General features: G+C 32.7%; 2 protein-coding genes across 3 annotated transcripts; both read right to left on the bottom strand.

Annotated features, from left to right (window-relative positions):
* Positions 1-6280: 6280 nt before the first annotated feature.
* LOC106755297 (mitotic checkpoint protein BUB3.3) lies at positions 6281-12706 on the bottom strand. 2 transcript variants are annotated; one of them, XM_014637416.2, is made up of 10 exons: positions 12532-12706; positions 12331-12461; positions 11577-11659; positions 10657-10908; positions 10361-10433; positions 8096-8176; positions 7945-8026; positions 7732-7832; positions 6837-6943; positions 6281-6723 (listed from the first exon to the last, which is right to left on the bottom strand). In XM_014637416.2, exons 1-9 carry the CDS (start codon positions 12640-12642, stop codon positions 6865-6867), a joined length of 993 nt encoding a protein of 330 aa, XP_014492902.1. In that variant the 5' UTR covers positions 12643-12706; the 3' UTR covers positions 6281-6723; positions 6837-6864. The 2 variants fall into 2 exon arrangements, with proteins under 2 accessions (XP_014492902.1, XP_014492901.1); XM_014637415.2 differs by having other exon boundaries at positions 6870-6943.
* A 4588-nt stretch (positions 12707-17294) lies between these two features.
* On the bottom strand, positions 17295-20034 carry LOC106755271 (cell division topological specificity factor homolog, chloroplastic). Its single transcript, XM_014637386.2, has 2 exons — positions 19786-20034; positions 17295-18092 (listed from the first exon to the last, which is right to left on the bottom strand). Exons 1-2 carry the CDS (start codon positions 19885-19887, stop codon positions 17484-17486), a joined length of 711 nt encoding a protein of 236 aa, XP_014492872.1. The 5' UTR covers positions 19888-20034; the 3' UTR covers positions 17295-17483.
* Between the last annotated feature and the right edge of the window lie 233 nt (positions 20035-20267).

Raw genomic sequence — 20267 nt, 5'->3', positions numbered from 1 at the left:
TACCAATTAAACAAATTTTTTAATTCTATCACATCAATCAAATCCTACACTAATTCTCACAAACTTTACCCTCAAATTCACTCTCAATTACCCACAAATCTACTCAAAAAAACAACAACAAAATTATCCTCAAATCCACTCAAATCATCTCCCCCAAATCATCTCCCCCAAATCCTTTCGTAGGAACAGAGGTTTAAATTTTATTAACTATAAACAAAATATATGCCATGTTGTTGAGAAAATATCACTCCTATAATTAAAGAAAAATATTTAAGAAACCGATAACAAAAAAGCAATATTATGTATGAGTCAAATAAAAGAACTCTATTTTTATTTATTATCAATCACATATAATAATAATAATAATAATAATAATAATAATAATAATAATAATAATAAAATATTAATAACCTTAATAAAACATATTAAATATTATTAATCATTTTATATATAAAAAAAAAACATCGTTTGAAATAATACAATCTTACTTTAACTTGTGATTAAAGCCTGTGATTTCAGAATGACAAACAGTTGTTGAATAAAACCTGTGATTTCAGAATGACAGATTATTCAGTAAATACTTTTACTGGTTATGGTTAGACTTTACATCTATTCATCATTAAAACCGAGAAGATTATATATTATTACTAAGAAAGTTATATGCATCTTATAAGTTGCAGGAATTTATCAACTTCTAAAAAAAAGTAATTCAAACACAACTTTATTTTTGTCTATATAAAAAAGGAATTCGTTTCTTTACCGTATATGTGACATTCCAATTAATTATACAGAAGACATATATAAAGACGTTATCATGCATAATATAGAAAAACAATTAATAATAAAATGACAGTTAAATAAAGGATTACAGTCATTCAATAAAATTTCAGAATTTAAACTTTAAGTAAAAGAGGTCTAAATTTGAAACTTAAACATAATAAGTACCGCAAGTGGTACGAATGGAAGAATATTTCAAAATAAATAAAGTAGATAAAACTCCTAAGGAACTAGACTGCAACGTCAGCATTCTCAAGCTCTTGCTCCAAGGGGACCTCTTCAACATCTGCTCACATTCAAGTGGATGATCATCGTAAAAGGGAACATACACAAGCAACACAAACAAGCAAGGGTGAGCTAGGTATAAAAAGCATGTTATACAATCACACACAACATGCATAGTTCACTCAAAACATGGTAAATGACATTATAAGACTTGTTGCATTATATACCGACTCGTCCGGACTAGAATGATTGTCGAGCTATGGCGGCTGGCCTATGCTGCTTTGCAAAGTCATTGCCAATGGTTTTCACCCTACCACACTCACGAGGTTAGTCCGTTCCGCGCCCTAGAGCATACTGGAAGCCTCCAAGACTAGGACCTCCTGTTACTACTCACCACATGATTCAATCCTCTCTACTTGAGAATGATTGATCATTGTAGTTTCAGGAAAACCCTCAAGACTGAGCTGCCTTGCAATCATTCTACACACTACTAGGGCACCACCATGTATCCTCTCCTTAAGGATCATGGAATTACGTCCATGAACCATACTTGTTACAGTTACACCAATCACAACTTTGTTTCATACATACTTTCAAACTATAATTCACAACACAATACAACATACCCTCAATCACGTTGCAAAATCAAGCCACTCAAATCAGTTATATAGACATACATACACCCTGGCAGTCAAACAACATCAAACAACTCTAACAGATGAGGAAAAGTGTGAAACTCACTTAACCGGGTCGCACAGCGCACCAGGGTGCAAGGCAAGACAGCAAAAATTTGCACAGCGCACCACCCTTAGTGCGCTGAGCGAATTTTCCTGTAGGGGAGGCAAGGCAAGATAGCAAAAATTCGCACAATGCACCACCCTTGGTGCGCTGAGTGAATTTTCCTGAAGGGGGGAGAGTCTTTCAGCTAAAATTCGCATAACGCACAAAGTGCGCTATGCGACTCTACATAATCTGCAAAACGAAATTCTACAGATTTCAAGCAATCACCACTCCATAACTCGTTCTAGACCTCTTCCCCAACTTCTAATGATCGTAGATCGTAGTATAAGTCTAATTAAACTTGTCTAATTGATTATAAACATTATTAACCTCATTCTAAAGTGATTTACACTCAATTTCAGCTTTAAAACACCAATTTTTATAACTTAGAGGTTCAAATCTAATTTTACCATTTTGACCTGCTTGTAGACCAGTTTAAAGTTCCTAACCTGTTGCAATTAACCTATCTAAGCTACCCAAATACCCAAATTGAACCCAAGACCACCTATGCCCAAATTCACTACCTCAATTCTTCTCAAAAGACCTATACAGTACCCTAATAACTGTTTCCTCATTTAACAAGGCCAGCACATGATTTCCACGCCCAAACACTCCTTACTAACCCAATTAGTCATCGGAGAAGAATCAAATGTTTGAACGCATCAAACTCACCATAAATGTCGGTACATATGACTAGTCACAACTTACTAGACCAGGCCAGGGCTGCTCTAGGATCAGGGAAGTACCAACTTCGATTTTTATGATTCCTCTATCCTACCAACAAAGTACTCTCATAAGACCAAAAACACTCTATTTTTACTTAGGCTTTTATCCAATTCAATTACAACAGTTTTAATACTTCAAATACTCCCAACTTGCCCAATTTACAACAATGAGGCTCATCCAAAACAGATCACCACAGTGCATTACTAGTTCACAGATTTAACATCATAGTATATGGAATTCAAGCCACCAAAATTTAACATCAAGCCCAAACAACATACTCATTCAACTTAATTCATATTTAGTACATCAAGTTTCACAATTTCAGTTAAAGCCACTCAACATGCTCAAAATAGAGAAAGAAATGAAACAGTACAACAAGTTTAAATATACCAAATAGGCACATCATAAAATCACTTTTCAGAAAAGGCCTAGCTCCCCTTACCTTGGTTTTCACAACACAGCTAATTGAAAATGTCCCAACAATGCCCTTCTCAGCACAAGAACTCAACAGTAACTATAAGCCATCAAACGGGTGACAACAACAGCTCTTAAAGCTTGATTTGGCAGAAAATATAAAGATGAAACTTCACTAGTAACATGCAACCAGTAACGTTGCATGTCCTAGGCTCTAGAAACAGCGAAGAAGAGGGGAAAATTACTTACCGGTCCAAACGAAAATATAATCGGATCAAAAGGAAGCCTTCAGTATGGTGAACGCTTGAGCACCTTCAAATCCAAAATTGATCGGTTGGGTGAATGAGAAACTAGAGAGAAGGCAGAGCAAGGTTAGGACAAAGCAGTTCTAGAGAGAGAAGGAAAAACTGGTTTATGAAAATCTGATTTCTAAAAAGCCTCTTTCTAAAACTAAGGTACTCTTAGCTTTTATGGGCTTGGTTGCCCCAACATAAGGCCCACTGGCCTTAATTTTTTTTTTTCAGGCCCTTACAATATATATTTTTCTTTTCAATTTTATTTTAAGTAACGTTATTTTAAATTAAATTAATTATATTTTTATTTTTAATTTTTAAATAATTGTTCATTTAAATTTAATTGTTTTATAAGTTAAAATTATTATTTTATTATTTTATTTTTTTATTACTTTTTTAATGTAAATATTTATTTATAATAAAAAGATAATTTATAATAGAAATTATATAAATTATTTATTTTTTAATTATTTATAATAAAGTTTATTTTATAATTTAATAAATTTTCATTAAAATAAAAAAGAAATAGACAGACATAACAAATTTCTTTTCAGTAGTCGGTAAATTGAAAAATGTAAATTACTGAATCGTTGCTAATTCGAGAATCACTATAAATGCATGAAGATTTAGATATGCATTAAAAGAATCAAAGTTTTAAAGATCATAAAATATTAACTGAACTAATAAAAATACTTTGAATGATGTTTTACAAACTGTTTACACATAAATTATTGACCAAAGAGATTTAACATTAACAAAACTAATTAAGAAAAAATAAAACAAAAAGTGTATTATTAGAATATTTCTAAAAATAAAAACTTAAATTGTAAAACTTTCTTTTATAGAAAATTATTTTATTTAAAATAGATAAAACTAGTCATTACATTAGAAAATAATGAATAACGAGAACCTTTTTTTCCCACCTCCACCTTTGTTTTTTAGTTGTTCTCTCAATTTCATATGCTTCATGATCAGAGGTCGAAATTGTGATTGTCGTAGAACCCCCTTCAAGGTCTAACAGAACAAAATTCTTATTCAGTAAATCAAAATTTTCACTTTTTTGATACCCACTCTTTTTGGGGTCGTGCATGTTATTCTTTTGGTAACATGTGCTCCTAGAATCTTTGTTTTCTCTCCTTGCTAATTAATAGTTTGTTTGATTCAGTCCCATCGTTTCTTTTCTCTATCTCTAGGTTGAGGTAGAGTTTTTGCATGCTCGAAAACATTTTGAGGTTCTTAGAGTTTTAAATTGTCTTTTGAAGGTGAGGAAAATTAATTGATTTTGGTTGTGATTGAGACTAAAATTCTATGACTATTGAGTATGTTTGTTGTTTGGTAGTTAAATGAATTGAGATAGAGGAATTTAGATGCAAGTTTTTTCTTTATGGTGTGAAATTAAAGGGTTTGGATGTTATGCATTATTGTATATGGACTCACTAATGAAATTATGAAATTGATGTTGTTATCATAGATAAATGTTTTTAATGTGATTCTTGGTGTGTTTGAGACTTGTAGAAGCATTTAATGGATTTTGTTATGTTAGGAATGGTCAAATTGCAAAGGATAATAATATTTAGACAACATTTTTTTGACAACATTTGAATATTGATTACGTGTCAATCTGTGATTGGTCAAAAATTACTTCATAATCAATAATAATAATCATAAACATTATTGTGGAGTAATTTTTTACCAATCATAGATTGACACGTAATCAATGTTCAAATGTTGTCAAAAAAATGTTGTCTAAATATCATTATCCAATTGCAAATTTTGAGTTTGTGCATTATCCAAACTTTTTGGATGATCTCACTGCTCATTGGAGTGTCAAAATTAATTTTTGCATGCTTTTGGGCAAGCAATTCTCGGTAAGGAAAATTCTCTTATGCAAGTTAGATTTTTCTGTTTTGAATATTTTTAAGTATATTTAAATTTTTACTTCGTTAATTGTTGGATTAAGCTAAATTTCTAACAGATGGTACTAGACACATAGTTTTTTACTTTAATTGATCATATTTTTAATTAGAGATCTATAGTGAAAGCAATTTACATGTAAGGTTCTTGTATATTAAGTTATTGACAACTTTGACTTTTGTTACTTGTTTAGTGCATAACTTTTTTCTATAGATACCTAATTAGGTTGATTTTTTTTTGTATTGAGTTTTTTATTCAATTATTTAATTTGAATGCAAGAAAATAATTTTTGAAGTTTTGTACAAGCTTCAGTTTTATTCTTAAAACCCCTATCCAATTGGAATACGTATTGCTAAGTTACTGTGTAATATACTTGTTAATTCAATAAATGTTTGGAATGATATGAATTTTGGAACATAATGATGTGAAATTGTGATGATGATAGGATTCCATGGAAAAAATCCTTGTGTTGTATGATTTTTTAAGTGTGCATTTGAAGTAAGGACTCAAAAATGAAAATTATTTTGACACTTTACTAATCATTCATACTTATGTATATGAAAATGAATTAGGAGTTGAAAATAGTAAGAAGTTCTAGTTGAAAGAACACTTTAGAGTTCTAGGAACCTATATAGGATTAACCTTGTAAGTGAAGGTTATCCATCACAAATGTTAAAACTTTTACGTCTAGAATAATGTTGATTATTTGGATAACTAGGTCTAATAAGTCTTTTCCAATATGTCTTGTAAGTTGCAATTGCATGAATTGTTTAACTTATTAGTATTGTTTAATTAAATATTATATGATACCTCTTTTATATATTAACTTACCATCTCTTTGTTGGTCTATTTTATATTTATATTTTTCTTTTACAATAATCACTTTTATTGATATATGCAAATGAATAAAAAAGTGTCAAAAGACCTATGAAGGATGATAATGATGGAGCTCAGTAGTTATAAGATTGTAATTCAATAAATTTTAACCTTGTTGAAAAACCTTCACTTTTGTAACTTTTGTTCTTAAATCAATCTTGTTGTAAACATATCTTTTGATTATTATAATTATACTTTTTTTTTTCACTCTAGTTTCGGCATTTATTTATCATTTTGTACTGTTACACTTAACACATTTAAAAGATTTGTTTTAACTTCATTGGTGAGTGTGAACGGGCGTGAAATGTGGAGATCTTCGATTGTAATGAATTTGTCACTTTCCAGTATTGATGCATATTCCTTTCAAACAGAATTAATAATAATTAACTTTTCTAAAGTCATGATACATTTTACATCAAGAGCATCACTATCTAACTAGATAAAGTCGGTTACATGAATGTAAAGTTATCAAAACACGAATAAGAAAACAATATTTTAAGGATTATTTATTATCAATATTTTTCTTGACTTTATCCTTTTCTACAGAATTCAAAACTATGTAATATATTTTCTTCACCGCTCCTCCACTTGCCAACACAAATCTTTTAATTTACTTCACATTTGACTCATTATGGCAAAACCCATTTAGTCAAAAGTCCCAAGTAAGACTAAAAGAAAAGCATGCCTAAACTACTTTCCTTTTCAATACGATCATTCCCTGAAAGGAGGTTTCTCACGTTAGAAAAAAAGTATGAAAACCAGGCAAATGACCGAGTGAAAGAAAAAACGTCAACATAGAACCTAAGAAATTGCAAAGGAATAACCGCTTGCCTTCGATGGCAAGCATAGCCATAAATGCTTAACTCTTTCTTCTAGCAGAAATTGATGCCGTGTCAACGTCGTCCATTTTATGGATGAATATACGAGGTGGTTTTTCTCTGTCAGTAGCAAAGAGGCAACAATCAGAGTGATAGAATAAAGGCTTGACTCAAAAAATGATATTTTCTTGTTTAGCTTCTAGTAGCAAGGCCTGGGTTTGTTTATTGCCTAGCTGTTTACGAAGTAATTAAGTCGTTTAGTATGCAGCATGATAGATATTACAGCTATCAAGGCCTTCCTTGGTTTAAAAATGTAATGAGATGAAGTATTATCGTGATTTAAATGGAAAATGAAATGTACAACAACCAAAGTTAATATTTGAAAATCAATAAAATGTACGAACTACAAGGTCATAGCAAGACTAGCTATATCCCATTAGTGAGTAAAACAGTGGGAAGTAAGACTTCTTGATCCAGAAACAAAATAAATAAAGGATAACCCATTCTCATATTTTAGGATATCCAGCAGATATAGAAATTTCAACAATCCAAAGCATGAAATAAATCAATGATTCAGGAGATGGAAATTCCAAATCTCACGATCATCTTAGGCATTTTCTTTAATCTGCTAAAAAAAGGCTTGCTTTCAATAAAATAAAAAATTTTGTAGCTAAAAGCTTTTAAGTCCCTTATTACACGTTGGCTAATACTATGATGCGATCAAAGGATGTTTAGACACATTTATGTGTAAAATAATATGAAACTCGTTGTCTGACTCCTTGATCATTATGAAGCATGAAATTCTAAAAAATTTCAATGACAATGGTAACATCGGAACAGAACATCGGGTTCCAAATTTACTATAGAAGAAATGTGCTAAGGACGAAAAGAAGATAAAAACTACTCACATTTCATTTGCTTCTTGGTAAGTATAGCTTGATGCTACAGCCAGAAGCTCTCCCACGTGGTTGTATGACAAGGATGCTACACTATTTGAGTACCTCGGCAGCTGATATTGATAAATATTGGTAGTAATTAGTAAGCAAGGAAACCATTGAACCTATTACAATTTACCAACACCAAAATGATTACAAACAATTGTGAAATTAACGGGCAAGTACCTCGACTAGTCTTCTCTTACTTCCAGCATCCCACATGGTAACATAACCTTCATTGTCACCAGTGACAAAAGCACCACATACACTGAACAGAACATAATCAAATTTTGACTTTTGTAACTTATAATGCAACATTTATAAAAAAGGTACATACAGTGGACTGAATGCAATGTCATTCACTGATACAAAGTAATGCCGTCCATCCTTTGATTTTGGATGACACCGGAATATATATCTGCGAGGATTTGATAAAGCAAATGGTGAGAAACTGTGACTGTCCTTAAGAACAATCTGCAAACTCGTGTTTTCCAACATAAAACATTATGGTCCTAATCAAGCAATAAGTAGATGCACAGTTTAGATATTGTTATGAAGGAATCTAATTCTAAAGAAACTTTGCAATTGGTCAATGGTAGCTGAAAAAAAAGAATATGGAAACAAGTTGCAAATGTCAGTTTTATCAGTGTTGTACTAACACTTAGACAGTGAACACCACACCTTCCCCTCATGACCTCAAAATGCGAATCAAACACCAAAGATTTTGTCTTAATGTGTTCAATGGTCGCGTATATACGATTCAACACAAACACAGGGATATGACAAATTTTAAAAATTATAGGACAAAAAAACGATAATATCCTGTTGGTATAAATTTAGCATAAACACAAATCTCTAATCAAAAGAGAGAATCGAAGTTATAAAAGCAAACATATAAAATGCTATAAGTTATCTAATTATTATGACATCGATCACAACATCTTTTTCTCACTAGGTTGTGTAGACTACATGGATTAAATGACATCATAATACTTTGAAATAAATCATGCCATGTAAATAAATTATTGGCATCTAAATCCATGCATTTTTGCCCATAGTTTTTCTTGGTCTTCGTCTCTTGCAACTGGATTAACCTCCATCTAATCTACTCTTCTATATTTTTCCATAATGGGTATTACCCCCAACTTTTTCTCAAATGTGTTTAGTTCTGATTCTATCTTGTTTAGTATGTCCCTTACGCAACATACTCATCTTTGCTACATGGAATTTATTCTCTTGTTGACCTTTTACTGCCTCATTATCGTAGGGTTTATAGCATTGCAGTAAAGTTGTCCTTTAAGCATCAGCGCTATTCCTCCCCCATTTTATTCATTTTAGTTGAACCCTATGATTTGCCTCTCTTTATTTCTCTTTGTCCTCTTTGATGGGCACTAGATATTTAAATTGTTTGAGTTGAGCCAAAGTATGCTCCCCAAGCTATAGCTGACTCTACACTTGGGTCGTTGTTGTACCTCTTGTTAAACTTACATTTCGTATATATGTCTTACTCTTAAGAAAAAGTCATGATCTTTCAAAGCTTGTGCCCATATCTCAAATTTCCCATTTATCTCCTACAACCAAAAGTCCAGATCTATATTGTGTACAAAAAACATGCATAGTAGCACCAGCTATTGGATTTGCTAGGTACGGACGTCCAAGACAATAAGTAAAGAGAAAGGGGTTCAGAATTAACCCTTGGTGCATTCTTGTGGTTATTAGAAAAACTACAGCCACACCATATTATATTCTCGCCTAAGTCGTTACCTCCTCGTAAACGTCTTTGACTACTCAACACTCGAATATGTGCAAAATACAATTTCCTTTCTTTCCTAAGATCCTTTATAAAACATCACTTGACACTCAACACCTAATTATATACTTTCCCATGTGAATGAAGACCAAATAAAAATCTTTCCGATTTCTCCAATATCTGTGCATTAAGTATCACAAGAAGTATGTTGTTTTCAAGGTTGACCTCTTAAGCAACCCAAATTGATATTCAATAATGTTTCTTGTCTTAATCAATTGTCAATCACTTTGTCCCTAATTGGATAGGTATATAAATTTAAAATAATTGTGAAAAAAAAATGTAAAATATGACTACGAGTACTTTAGTGTCTCTAATAACCTTTTTCCCATAATTAGACAGGTATAAAAGTTAACAAAATCAAAATTTTAAAATATAGCTACAAGCATGTGAAGTGCCTATACAAGGACTATTTTGAAGTGTCTGTTTCATGACATGGAAACCATCAACTCCAATCCAAAATCATATCAAACCAGTAATTGACAAATAAAAAATGTGGCTGTTATACAAAATTATGCACATTTAAATAACTCAAGTTTCTCATCCATTATTGAATTTTTCCTGAACACGAATGGAATGCTTACAAGATTACAAAAGAAATATAGGTGTGAGTAATAAGTTATAAACTTAAAACAACTAAAGAGGACTGTCTCTTTATTATTAGTCTTTCAGCATGCGAGCGAGTCCTCGTCTGTCGCAACGACAGAGAAAGGTAAAAGACGACAATCAAATATAATGTATCATTAATTTTAACAAATGCATATGTGAAATTTAAAATGTTCTTCTAAAACTGACCCAATGTCATCTGAACTGGATGGATAGGAAATCTGCAGTGATACTCGTCCATCAACAGACCCAACGGCAAACCCTGCAAATGCATCAGATTTAATTTAAACACTGCCTAAACTCTGATTTCTGATTTATTGCATATGAACAAATCGTTAGCAATTTTAAATCTCAGATATTAAAGGCATCTAGAAAACCAATAACTAAAAATATGATTAAACTTGAAAAATGTTCTTAGTGGATCAAAAAGAAGAGCAGCAATTTTCCTAATTTGACTAAATAAAATAAGACTACATAGTTCATACCTTCTGCATTTGGAATTGAACTGACACATCTTGAGTGTGTTCCATTGAACGCTTCCTTTGACAAAACTGGTTTATCAAAGTTACGTAAATCATAAACATGCACTGATTCTCCAATCGATACAACAAGATTAAACCCACATACAGACATGGAGTTCACCTCTGCCTCTAGACTTCTCAACCACGAAGAAGCCTTCTCCATATGCATGTCCCATAACAACAACTTCTTGTCAAATCCAGATGTGACCAACTGACCTGCAATAAACAAGACGAAGAATAATATGAACTTTTTAAAAGACAATACAACATGGACATAATACAACTTTAAGTTTCCTAAACCTGACATCTAAATAATTTTATCTTCATGAACTCTAAAGAAATGCAATGAAACATAGAATGAAAGATCATGTAGATTAAGGAAGTGTATTTTGTAATTAAAAGTAAAAAGTCAGCATTAGTAAAATTAAATTACAAGTAAAGCACGGCTGGCAAGTTGAAACATTTTTGGAGAAAAAAAAATCTAATACTTCTAAATTTCAACTTTACTTTTTATTTCATGTTGTATTCCCCACCATCAAGAATTTATTGATCACTTCATTGATTTATCATGCCTACAAATGTGTTCGTCTACATTGTTTCTTTCTTTCTTTGTCATGTGTGTCAAGGCATGCAAGGGTGTCTGACTGTTCGATATTAGTATTTATCTCTAACACAATACTTGTTGTATTTTGTTCATGTACTGTTAAAACCTAAGGGTCACCTCTCAGGTTAGGTAAGAGTGAAACGGCAGGAAGGAAGTGTGAAGATTCCATATTAATAGCTAATATGGCCTTTCAGTACCATACAAATACTTAAAAACAGAACAAATTATTCATGCTATTAAAAGAAATGAGTAGAGGCATCGTATGTGTAGCTTAGCTTACAAGTTTCATTGGAATATCCAATACATGTTGCCATATCATTGTGACAACCCACTGTATCAATAAGTCCTGAATGCAAGTCATACCTATAAAGTTTAGCTTTAGAGGAGTCAAAAAATAACACACTTGAAACATTGTAGAAATTCATCATATATCACATCATAGATGAAACTAATGAAATCCAAAGGACCGTTGGTTATCTTGTTTTTCAATTTTATTTCCAGTAAATATGCTTTTATTAATAATTAATCATTTATGATTACAAAATGTCATCCTATCTACATTTTGGTAACAATAATAAAAAGAACATTTTCGTGACTTAATTTCATAATAAACCACCAATTTGATTCCCAAACTATCACCCTCTCCAGTGTAGTCTTTAAATTAAGCAAATTATACAAATAGTCATCACAACAGTCCCTCAAGTACTGAAAATAATCTTCAATTAGTCCCTCCAAAAAAAAAAAAAAAAAATAGGGATTAAATTTCGGGATGCTCATTACTTTAGGAACTATTTATGAAATTTCATCAATTTAATGATTATTTAAGACCACTAATTTCATGTGCATAATAAATGTACCTAGCAATGAATAATTTGATGACTAAGAAATAACAATGAACCATCTCAGTTTCTTCTCTAGGCGGCAAAATTTTGACTTCCTACACTTTAGTTTTATTCATCTAACAGTGATTAAAATAGAAGAAAACAAGGAGGAATAAGTTAAAGTTTACTTTTATGAAGAAAAGTTAAGAAGACCTTCGGATTAATCCGTCGGAGGAGACGGCAAAAGCAACCACGTCATCCTGGAAGCAGCAATCGAGAAGAGGAGACTGCGAAGGAGCTTCGAGTCGGAGGAGCGATGCGTCGACATCATAGAGGCGAAGAGTCTGTTTTGGACTCAGATTCAGTGAATGGCCAGAACTAAAGGGGAAAGGTTAAGATCAAGAAGAAACTTACAGAATCCCAAGAAGATATGAGAAGATTGTTGGATGAGGGCGCGAATCGTGTTCGAGAAATTGCTTCCTCTACTCCCTTCTCCAACCTCAATTCGAACCAATCATCCTTCATTCTTTTTTGGATGACTTCAAAACTGAAGCTTCAGGCTTGGATTTGAATTTCCCTCCTACAAATGGCAGGAATATATACAGCAGTGGAAACACATTTAAACTTATCTTTTTGTCTACACAATTTTTCAATTTTACCTTTAAAGTTACTTTTTCAAAATTTAAATAACTATTTATCATGAAGAAATTATTTACACAATAAAAAATTACCTATAATAGAATATAATAATTATTTATTTTTACAATTATTTTTCACAACAATTATTTTATATTTTTATATGTTATACCTATATATTAAAAGATTCATTTTTTTTCTTCTTTATATATATATATATATATATATATTTCTTTTCAATTTTACCTTTCAAGTGACATTTTTTTTTAAATTTTGACTATTTTTTTTAAATTTATCCACTTTTTTAAGTTACATAAAAATAATCTACAACATAAATAAAAATTGTCTATAATTAAATTATAAAAATTATTTATATTTATTTTTATAATTATAATTTCATTATTTTTTTTACCATAAAAAAAGTAAACATGTATGGACCTATGTGTTTTCACTAAAGAGCTTATTATTTTATCTAAGGACTTGTAAAAATATCACTTAAGTGGAAAACATGTGACAACATAGGATTGGCTGTACCATATTAGTAAAGTAAAACCATTGACATTCTAAGTTTACAGGCACTTTGTTTCTCAAGAACAGTTTTCCCTTCTCTTTCAAGCTCTCTCTCTCTTTTTCTTCTTTGCCTTCTATGCCTTAGCACCTCTACATCTTAACTCAAATTTTAACCGTTTGTTTCTTAATTTGAAGCTACCTAAACATTTAGGACTTCAAGAGGAGCATTTCCACCGATTGAATCTTCATTTCATCCAACCGGTAAGAAAGCCCCTTTTTCTCATTTGCCCTAGAGTTTTAAGCATGTGATTTCTTGTTGCATGCAACCCATTTAGTTTTCTTCCACAATCTAGCTTAAATTTGGTTCTAAGACTCGTTTTCCATCATCAATTGATGATTTATAGGTGATTCTCACACTTTGGGGTCCAAAACAAGTGGTTTAGGGTTCTCCCTTGAGTTGGCCGTCCACATTAGAGGTAAGGGGAGCTAGTTCTTCTTTTCATTTTAGTTGTGTGATGTGAATGCATGATGATTTTCGAATTGGTGTGTTGTTGGAAGCATAATCTTGATTTTTGCTAACTTGAAATGCATGTATGGAAGTGCGAGTGTTATGTGAATTTGGTGATTGATGGATATGAACTGTTTGGAATGATGTTGAATGATGAATTATGTATGTTGGAACTGTTTTGGTGTGGAAAATATGTTGTGGTATTGTTAGGAGGGAAAATCAAGCGTCTTAGAGTCACATTTTGGTCATTTTAGAGGAAGTAAGGTAGTGATTTTGAGCAAATGAGGTTTATCACGTTTTTGGGTTGTTGGGGCAGTTTCATTCATTGTATTGTGACTTGTTGGAGTCACTAAATTGGCCAAAATAAGTGCAAAATGGTAAGATTAGGTTTTGGGTCCCTAAGTTGGGAAAATTGGTGTTTTAGAGTTGGAAAGGAGCTTAAATCACTTTAGAAATGCAATGGGAATGTTTATAATCATTTAGATAGGTTTAATTATGTCTAAAACAAGAATTATAGGTGTTAGAAGTTGGTAAAAGTTGTTAAAAATGGTCACAGAGGTTGTTGTCCAGATTCTGCAGAATTCTGCATAATTTGGTCGTTCGGTTTTATGCTCTCGGTCAGAGAAGGATGGGTCCTTCTCATGACCGTTCGGTCTTGTACTCTCGGTTAGAGAATGATTGGTCCTTCTCATGACCGTTCGGTCTTGTGTTACTCTTGGTCATACATGGGTTGCCCCACTTGGGTCTTGCTAGTTAGGAACCGTTTGATCTAGCTCTCTCGGCCTTGCTTTGCTCTCGGCCATGTAAGGTCCTTAGTCTTAGATGCTCTCGGCCATGCATAGTTCTCGGTCTGAGATGCTCTCGGTCTTATATGCTCTCGGTCTCATACAGGGTTCTCGGTCTAGTATTGCTCTCGGCCTGTATTGCTTTCGGTCTAGTGGGTCTTGGTCAGAGAAGGATTGGTCTTTCTCATGACCGTTCGGTCTGGTGGGTCTCGGTCAAGGGTTGGCCCTTCTCATGACCATTCGGTCAGGTGGGTCTCGGTCAGAGGAGATTGGTTCTTCTCATGGTCGTTCGGTCTATCAAGGGTGCTCGGTCTTGACACTCAGTTCAATCCCAGTGGTCTGGCCAATGCACTAAGTGATCGGCTTATGCTTAAAACGTTTGGTTTAATTGGTCTAGTCAATTGTTTTTGGTGAATTAAGGTGCATGTGATTGTTAGTGTAAAAATTTAGAACGGTTGAAGTTATATGGTGTGTGTATGATTAGTATGGCATTGGAGGTATATCATTTGATTAAAGTGGTTGGATTTAATTATGGAATTACGGTCTCTCGGTGAGATCAATTAGTGTATTGAATGAACGGTGAGAGGCTTCCATATGGGGTTTTATCCTTAACACTCCAACGGTCTTTCATTCTCACTTAGAGAGGATTGACGTGTGTGGTGGGAGTAGTGGGAGGTCCTAGGGTAGACGCTATCACTGGAGGTCTATACTGCGGTAACGGACTAGCCTTGTGTATGGTCGGGTGGAACCCCTCGGCAATGGCTTTGCAAAGCAGTAGGGGCCATCACAAGTGCACAACCCGCCCCAACTCTATATTCATTCTATGTCCGGACGTGTCTAGGAGTCTTAACATGATATGATGCTTGCTTTAATGAGGTTTGTGAAATGAATGTTTATGTTTATGAAGACTTACATGCTTGTATGTAAATGGATGTTATCGGTAATGCTAGATTAATTTGCCATGATTTGTATGTCTAATTGAGACCTAGTTCACCCTTGCACTTGTATGTTTGTATGTGTTTGCCTTCCCCCTTGCGATGATCATCCAATCCTTTGGATGTGAGCAGTAGGTGATGATGTACCACTAGAGCAAGCGTTGGAAACAGAGGAAGACCTAGCCCCTAGTACTTAGTGTTTTTATTAGCTCCTAGTCTAGACTATCTTATTTTGAAAGACTCTTAGCACTTATTTATTATGATCTGTATTTTGGAAAACAATCTTTAGGACCCTTTAATATTTAGCTAGCTTTGTATTTTGAACAACTTGGAAGCTTGTACTTAGGCTTCTTTTCGTTTTAAATTTCCCCTCTCTATTTTGGATGACTGTAACTTATACTTATATTGTCATCTACTAATCTTAACTGCTTTTTATTATTATAATCGATGCGTTCTATATATACACATTGCTATATAATTTGGGATGTTACATTTTATGTATATAATTTTTATTTTTACTTTACTTTTTAATAATTACTTTTTTTTAATCAGATAACTATTCATAATAAAAAGATTATTAAAAAAATAAAAAATACTTATAATAAAATTATAGAAGAGATTTATTTGAATAATTATCCTTTTATAAAAATAATTTTATAGTTTAATGATGTTTTTTTTAATAATTAAAATTATTTATAATTTAATAATATTTTTTATTTCATTAATTATTACACAAATAAATGTTTTCCTATAATTAGAATACACAAGTGTATAGCATATGTCTTTTCACTACTATATGTAATATGATTTGTAACTTTTAACTTTTATTTTTGTGTTTTAAATAATAAAGAAGGAAAGAAAAACTATGAGTTTAACTAAGTTTGTTTTAGATAATTGAAAAAAAAAATATTAGTTTTCTTCTCACTTTTAGAGATTTTTTTTTTCTAAAATGATATTTAGAAGAGAGGTCAATTTGAATGTATCTTTCTTTGGTATAAAAAATATATTAGGTTTCCTCTATTTTTTTACATGATTTTATTATAAAAATGTATATTCTTTTATAATATAATTTTAAAAAATAATAATAAAATATTTGTATGTAATTCATTTGTTTTATTATTTGGAGTGTTATTCATATATATGATAGTGTTGCATTAAAATATGAAACTATGGGATTAGTTCTCCTATTTAATATTTAATGAGTTATTATTGTGATTTCTTTGATGGATTCAAGTGTTATTTGCTCAATGTAACTACAATGAAATGCTAAGTGAATTTAAAAGTGATTCTTAAAATACAATTCTTTAATGGTTTTAAGAGAGGGGATCTACATATTTGTCAAGGAAATGAAATCTTTAAAGGTTTTAAGAGAAGGGATCTATATATTTGTCAAGGAAATGAAGTGAATGTTTGATTATAAGTATTTCCACCAAAGAAAAACCTAGAAAGACCTCCCCAATGTTAGATGGAATTGCCTCTATTAAAACAGTGTCATTGTTATGTGAAAGATTATGTTGGACCTAAATATTTACACTTTACATTCAAGGCCAACAATGATAATATTAATAGAAAAATCAAATTAAACCAAATAAATGAATAGATAAAAGAACGTAGAAAAGGTGATTGAGTCATAAAACTACATAACACATACAAAATGTATTCAGGTGCATGTTTACAAACCACTTAGTTATAATTTTATATACAATCACGTAAGTAGAACAAATTTCATGAGTAATCACGATTTATACACTAAAACAAATGCTTATTATAAAATGCTACGTAAGAAATCACAGCATATCATAGTTCAATGATGCAAAGAACAAAAATAACTGATATAGGTAGTACAAAAACAAAATTTCTCATCAAAATCTAGCGTCACCCTAATGTAAGCTTCAATTTTAAAATATATATACACCACTCCACATTTGCTCTCACTGGTAAGCATATCAAACGCTTACTTTTCATAGAAATCAAGATTCAAGATCTTTCAACTCAAAATCCAGTTGTTTCGTCTGGAACATAGAAATCAAATTTAACATCAACAGAACCGGAACTCTCTCCAGTGTCCTTATACTCAACATTTGTTATTGTCCCAAATTCATCCATATCTTGATACTCTGGCTTAACTCGCCGTACAGGCACAGTGACAGAGTAAATAGTTCCAAGATCTGTGTCAGCAGAGACACTCAGCTGAACTTTATCCTGTGATTCTATTTCCACAAAGTCAGATAGAGCACGCACAACATTGCTGACAATTTTTCGCTTTGCCTCGTCACTTACTGCACACCGATCAGAGAACAAAATCATCTTCAAGCGTTGCTTAGCAATTCTAGCATTAGAGTTTCTTCTAGATGTTGCCGATGGGAAAATTATCTTCCAAGCCAAATTTAATCGCTCAAAGAAGTTCATTTTGACAGCGTCAAGGAGAAAATTTTCAGCTTCTCGACTAACTGAATTTGAGGTGAATTTAGGACCTCCAAGGATTGCAGCCACTGGCTTGCAAGACCCACGAATATTGCATCGTACAATTGTCAGGCAACGGCATTTTGGGGTGAAGTCAGAGATGTTACATGCTCCATTCAAGAATCGATGAAAGTCTACCTATTAGACAGAAAATTTGAAACATTATCGAGAAAGCATTTTTCATTTCTTTCAAAATCTTGAAATAATATTAAGGTTGATGTGAGCATTTATCAACATACAAAATTCAAGAAGCTACGCCACGAGCATCTGAAATCTGAATAAAGACATCTAATCAAATAGAAAATCAAAGAGCATTTTGTTGAACGTTTCCACACACAACTGAAAAATCAGAAAACATAAATGCACTACCACAATCTCTGTAACCATACCGAACCCCTCCAACTGAATCGCAAAATATATTCTATAATGTCTAAAGCAAGTAACTTACCAACAATATGTTATAAATATTTTCAATCAAATGAAAAATGATGCAAACATAATGATGCCCTCCTCTAATACTTTGGTCTAGAGGGCCATGAAATGGAGTTACAACTTAAGAATGCAGGCTATCATATCAACTTAGCCTAATAAGATCTTTCAGCATTCAACTAATCGCAGAGAGACAAAATAGTATATAATCCAACACTTTTCATGGATCTCCATCATATGAAAAACACCTATAGTATTATTTGGTTTAGAACCACAAGTACCTTCTATGGGAGACAATCTTGTGTAGGTAGAAAAAACATAGACGAGCATAAAGAAGCGCAGAAAAGCCATTCCAAAAGTAGGAGATGTTGTATTTCAAATGAAAAAGCCAAAAGAAGCCCAATCCACGGGTTTCAAAACCAAAAAAAAAAAATAAATAAATAAATAAATAAATACTTCAGCCAAGTTATACTACAACCTATCAGAGGAGTTGAGAGCATTAGTGAGGAGAGATAGAGTGATTCAAAGAGGTCGAGTCGAGGGGGTTTTAGGGATTAAGAGGAAGATTGTGTGATTCAAGAAGGTCAAGCCACCATACAGGCTGCCAATACTCGAGGGAGAGAATAGAGAAAGTGGTTGGCCCAAGTATCATAACCTGAACAAAATCGTAAGCTTACTATAAATTGATAAGAAACTTGGGAGAACCATACAACGAAAGTCCATGATTGTAGTTGGAGAGCTTGAGGTCTTATAAACCCCAGACCACAATCCCATAATTCCAATATGGCACTCTAGTTCCTTCCATGCAAATGGATCCTAGCATAAATGTTTGCAGGTTTGAGCTCAAGAAAGTTCGCCAACTTCGCAAACAACCCCCTCAATCCTGCTCCATCACACACACTAGCGACTGGAAAAAAGCGCATAAAAGACTGAATAGTCATAGGGTCTTAATCTTTACAAGGGTCAAAAATCGAACCTAAGCCCATACTTAATAAAAATCAGACATACACCACCTGAGCAATCACCACTATAGTGTAAGGTTTTCACGTTCTACCAGACATGTCACTAGACCATCCATCACACATCATGCCAAATGACGCTAAAGGGTCACATCAGTTTCTTCAAGGCTACTATTTTATCTTAAAATGGTAACTATATTTTTCTTTGTTTCTATTTTGAATGCTTCAAGTTTGTCACTCCACTGAGTACAACATTATAAAACACCGCAATTTTATAAAAACCCTAATCGGATTGTGGAGCCCTCAAACGGTGCGTTTGCGGGTAATTAAGCGTTGAATTCAGCATGAGTGGAATTGCAATGAGAATGCATGCATGTTGTGACAGAGAGTGAGAAGCATTCGTGAGAAGATAAGAGGGAAATAGAGAGATGAAAAACTGAAACCTTAGGGGAAGGGGCGAAAGCAGTTCGAAGTGGAGGTGAGTGGGAGTGGGAGCGATAGAGAGGAAGAGTGGCGGAGACTCGCAGATCGCCGGAAATCGCCATTGTTGATAGCTTCGTAGTGTGCTCCGAGAGACGGAACTTCGATGTTATCAGTCACAATCTTCAATTTCCCTGTATTATCACGCCCCAGTTACGTCGTCGTTTCGCCCGCCTTTCTTTTCTATATTCCTTATTTTCTTTTCTATATTCCCTTTTTCTTTTAGAGAAGAGAATTTGAGCGTGCATGAAAATGAGAATTATGGCAAAAAAATAGATACGAGAGATGAATTAAAAGGCTAAATATGCCAAAAAGAAATAGCAAAAGAATAAGAAGAAAAATTATTGTAAATCTATCTTGCAATAAGGTTCCATCGTTTTTTTTTTCACTCATTTTTTTCTCACTAAATGTTTAAATTAATTTCATTTTCATTTTTTTTTTACAA

The sequence above is a fragment of the Vigna radiata genome, unplaced genomic scaffold (assembly GCF_000741045.1).
Source record: "Vigna radiata var. radiata cultivar VC1973A unplaced genomic scaffold, Vradiata_ver6 scaffold_100, whole genome shotgun sequence".
Lineage (NCBI taxonomy): Eukaryota > Viridiplantae > Streptophyta > Magnoliopsida > Fabales > Fabaceae > Vigna > Vigna radiata.
Note: the sequence above shows the minus strand (reverse complement) of the source record. Positions and strands in the feature narration are given on the sequence as shown.

Bases quoted from the DNA above. Each gene is read 5' to 3' on its own strand.
- LOC106755297 (XM_014637415.2), bottom strand. From the start codon at position 12,642: ATGAAGGATGATTGGTTCGAATTGAGGTTGGAGAAGGGAGTAGAGGAA. The intron at 7,833-7,944 runs GTACTTGCCCGT...TATCAATATCAG, and splicing joins GTAAGAGAAGACTAGTCGAG to CTGCCGAGGTACTCAAATAG. The intron at 6,724-6,869 runs GTTAAGCATTTA...ACCTCCTTTCAG, and splicing joins AATTTCTGCTAGAAGAAAGA to GGAATGATCGTATTGAAAAG.
- LOC106755271 (XM_014637386.2), bottom strand. From the start codon at position 19,887: ATGGCGATTTCCGGCGATCTGCGAGTCTCCGCCACTCTTCCTCTCTAT. The intron at 18,093-19,785 runs GTTTCAGTTTTT...TCTGTCTAATAG, and splicing joins CTTTCGCCCCTTCCCCTAAG to GTAGACTTTCATCGATTCTT.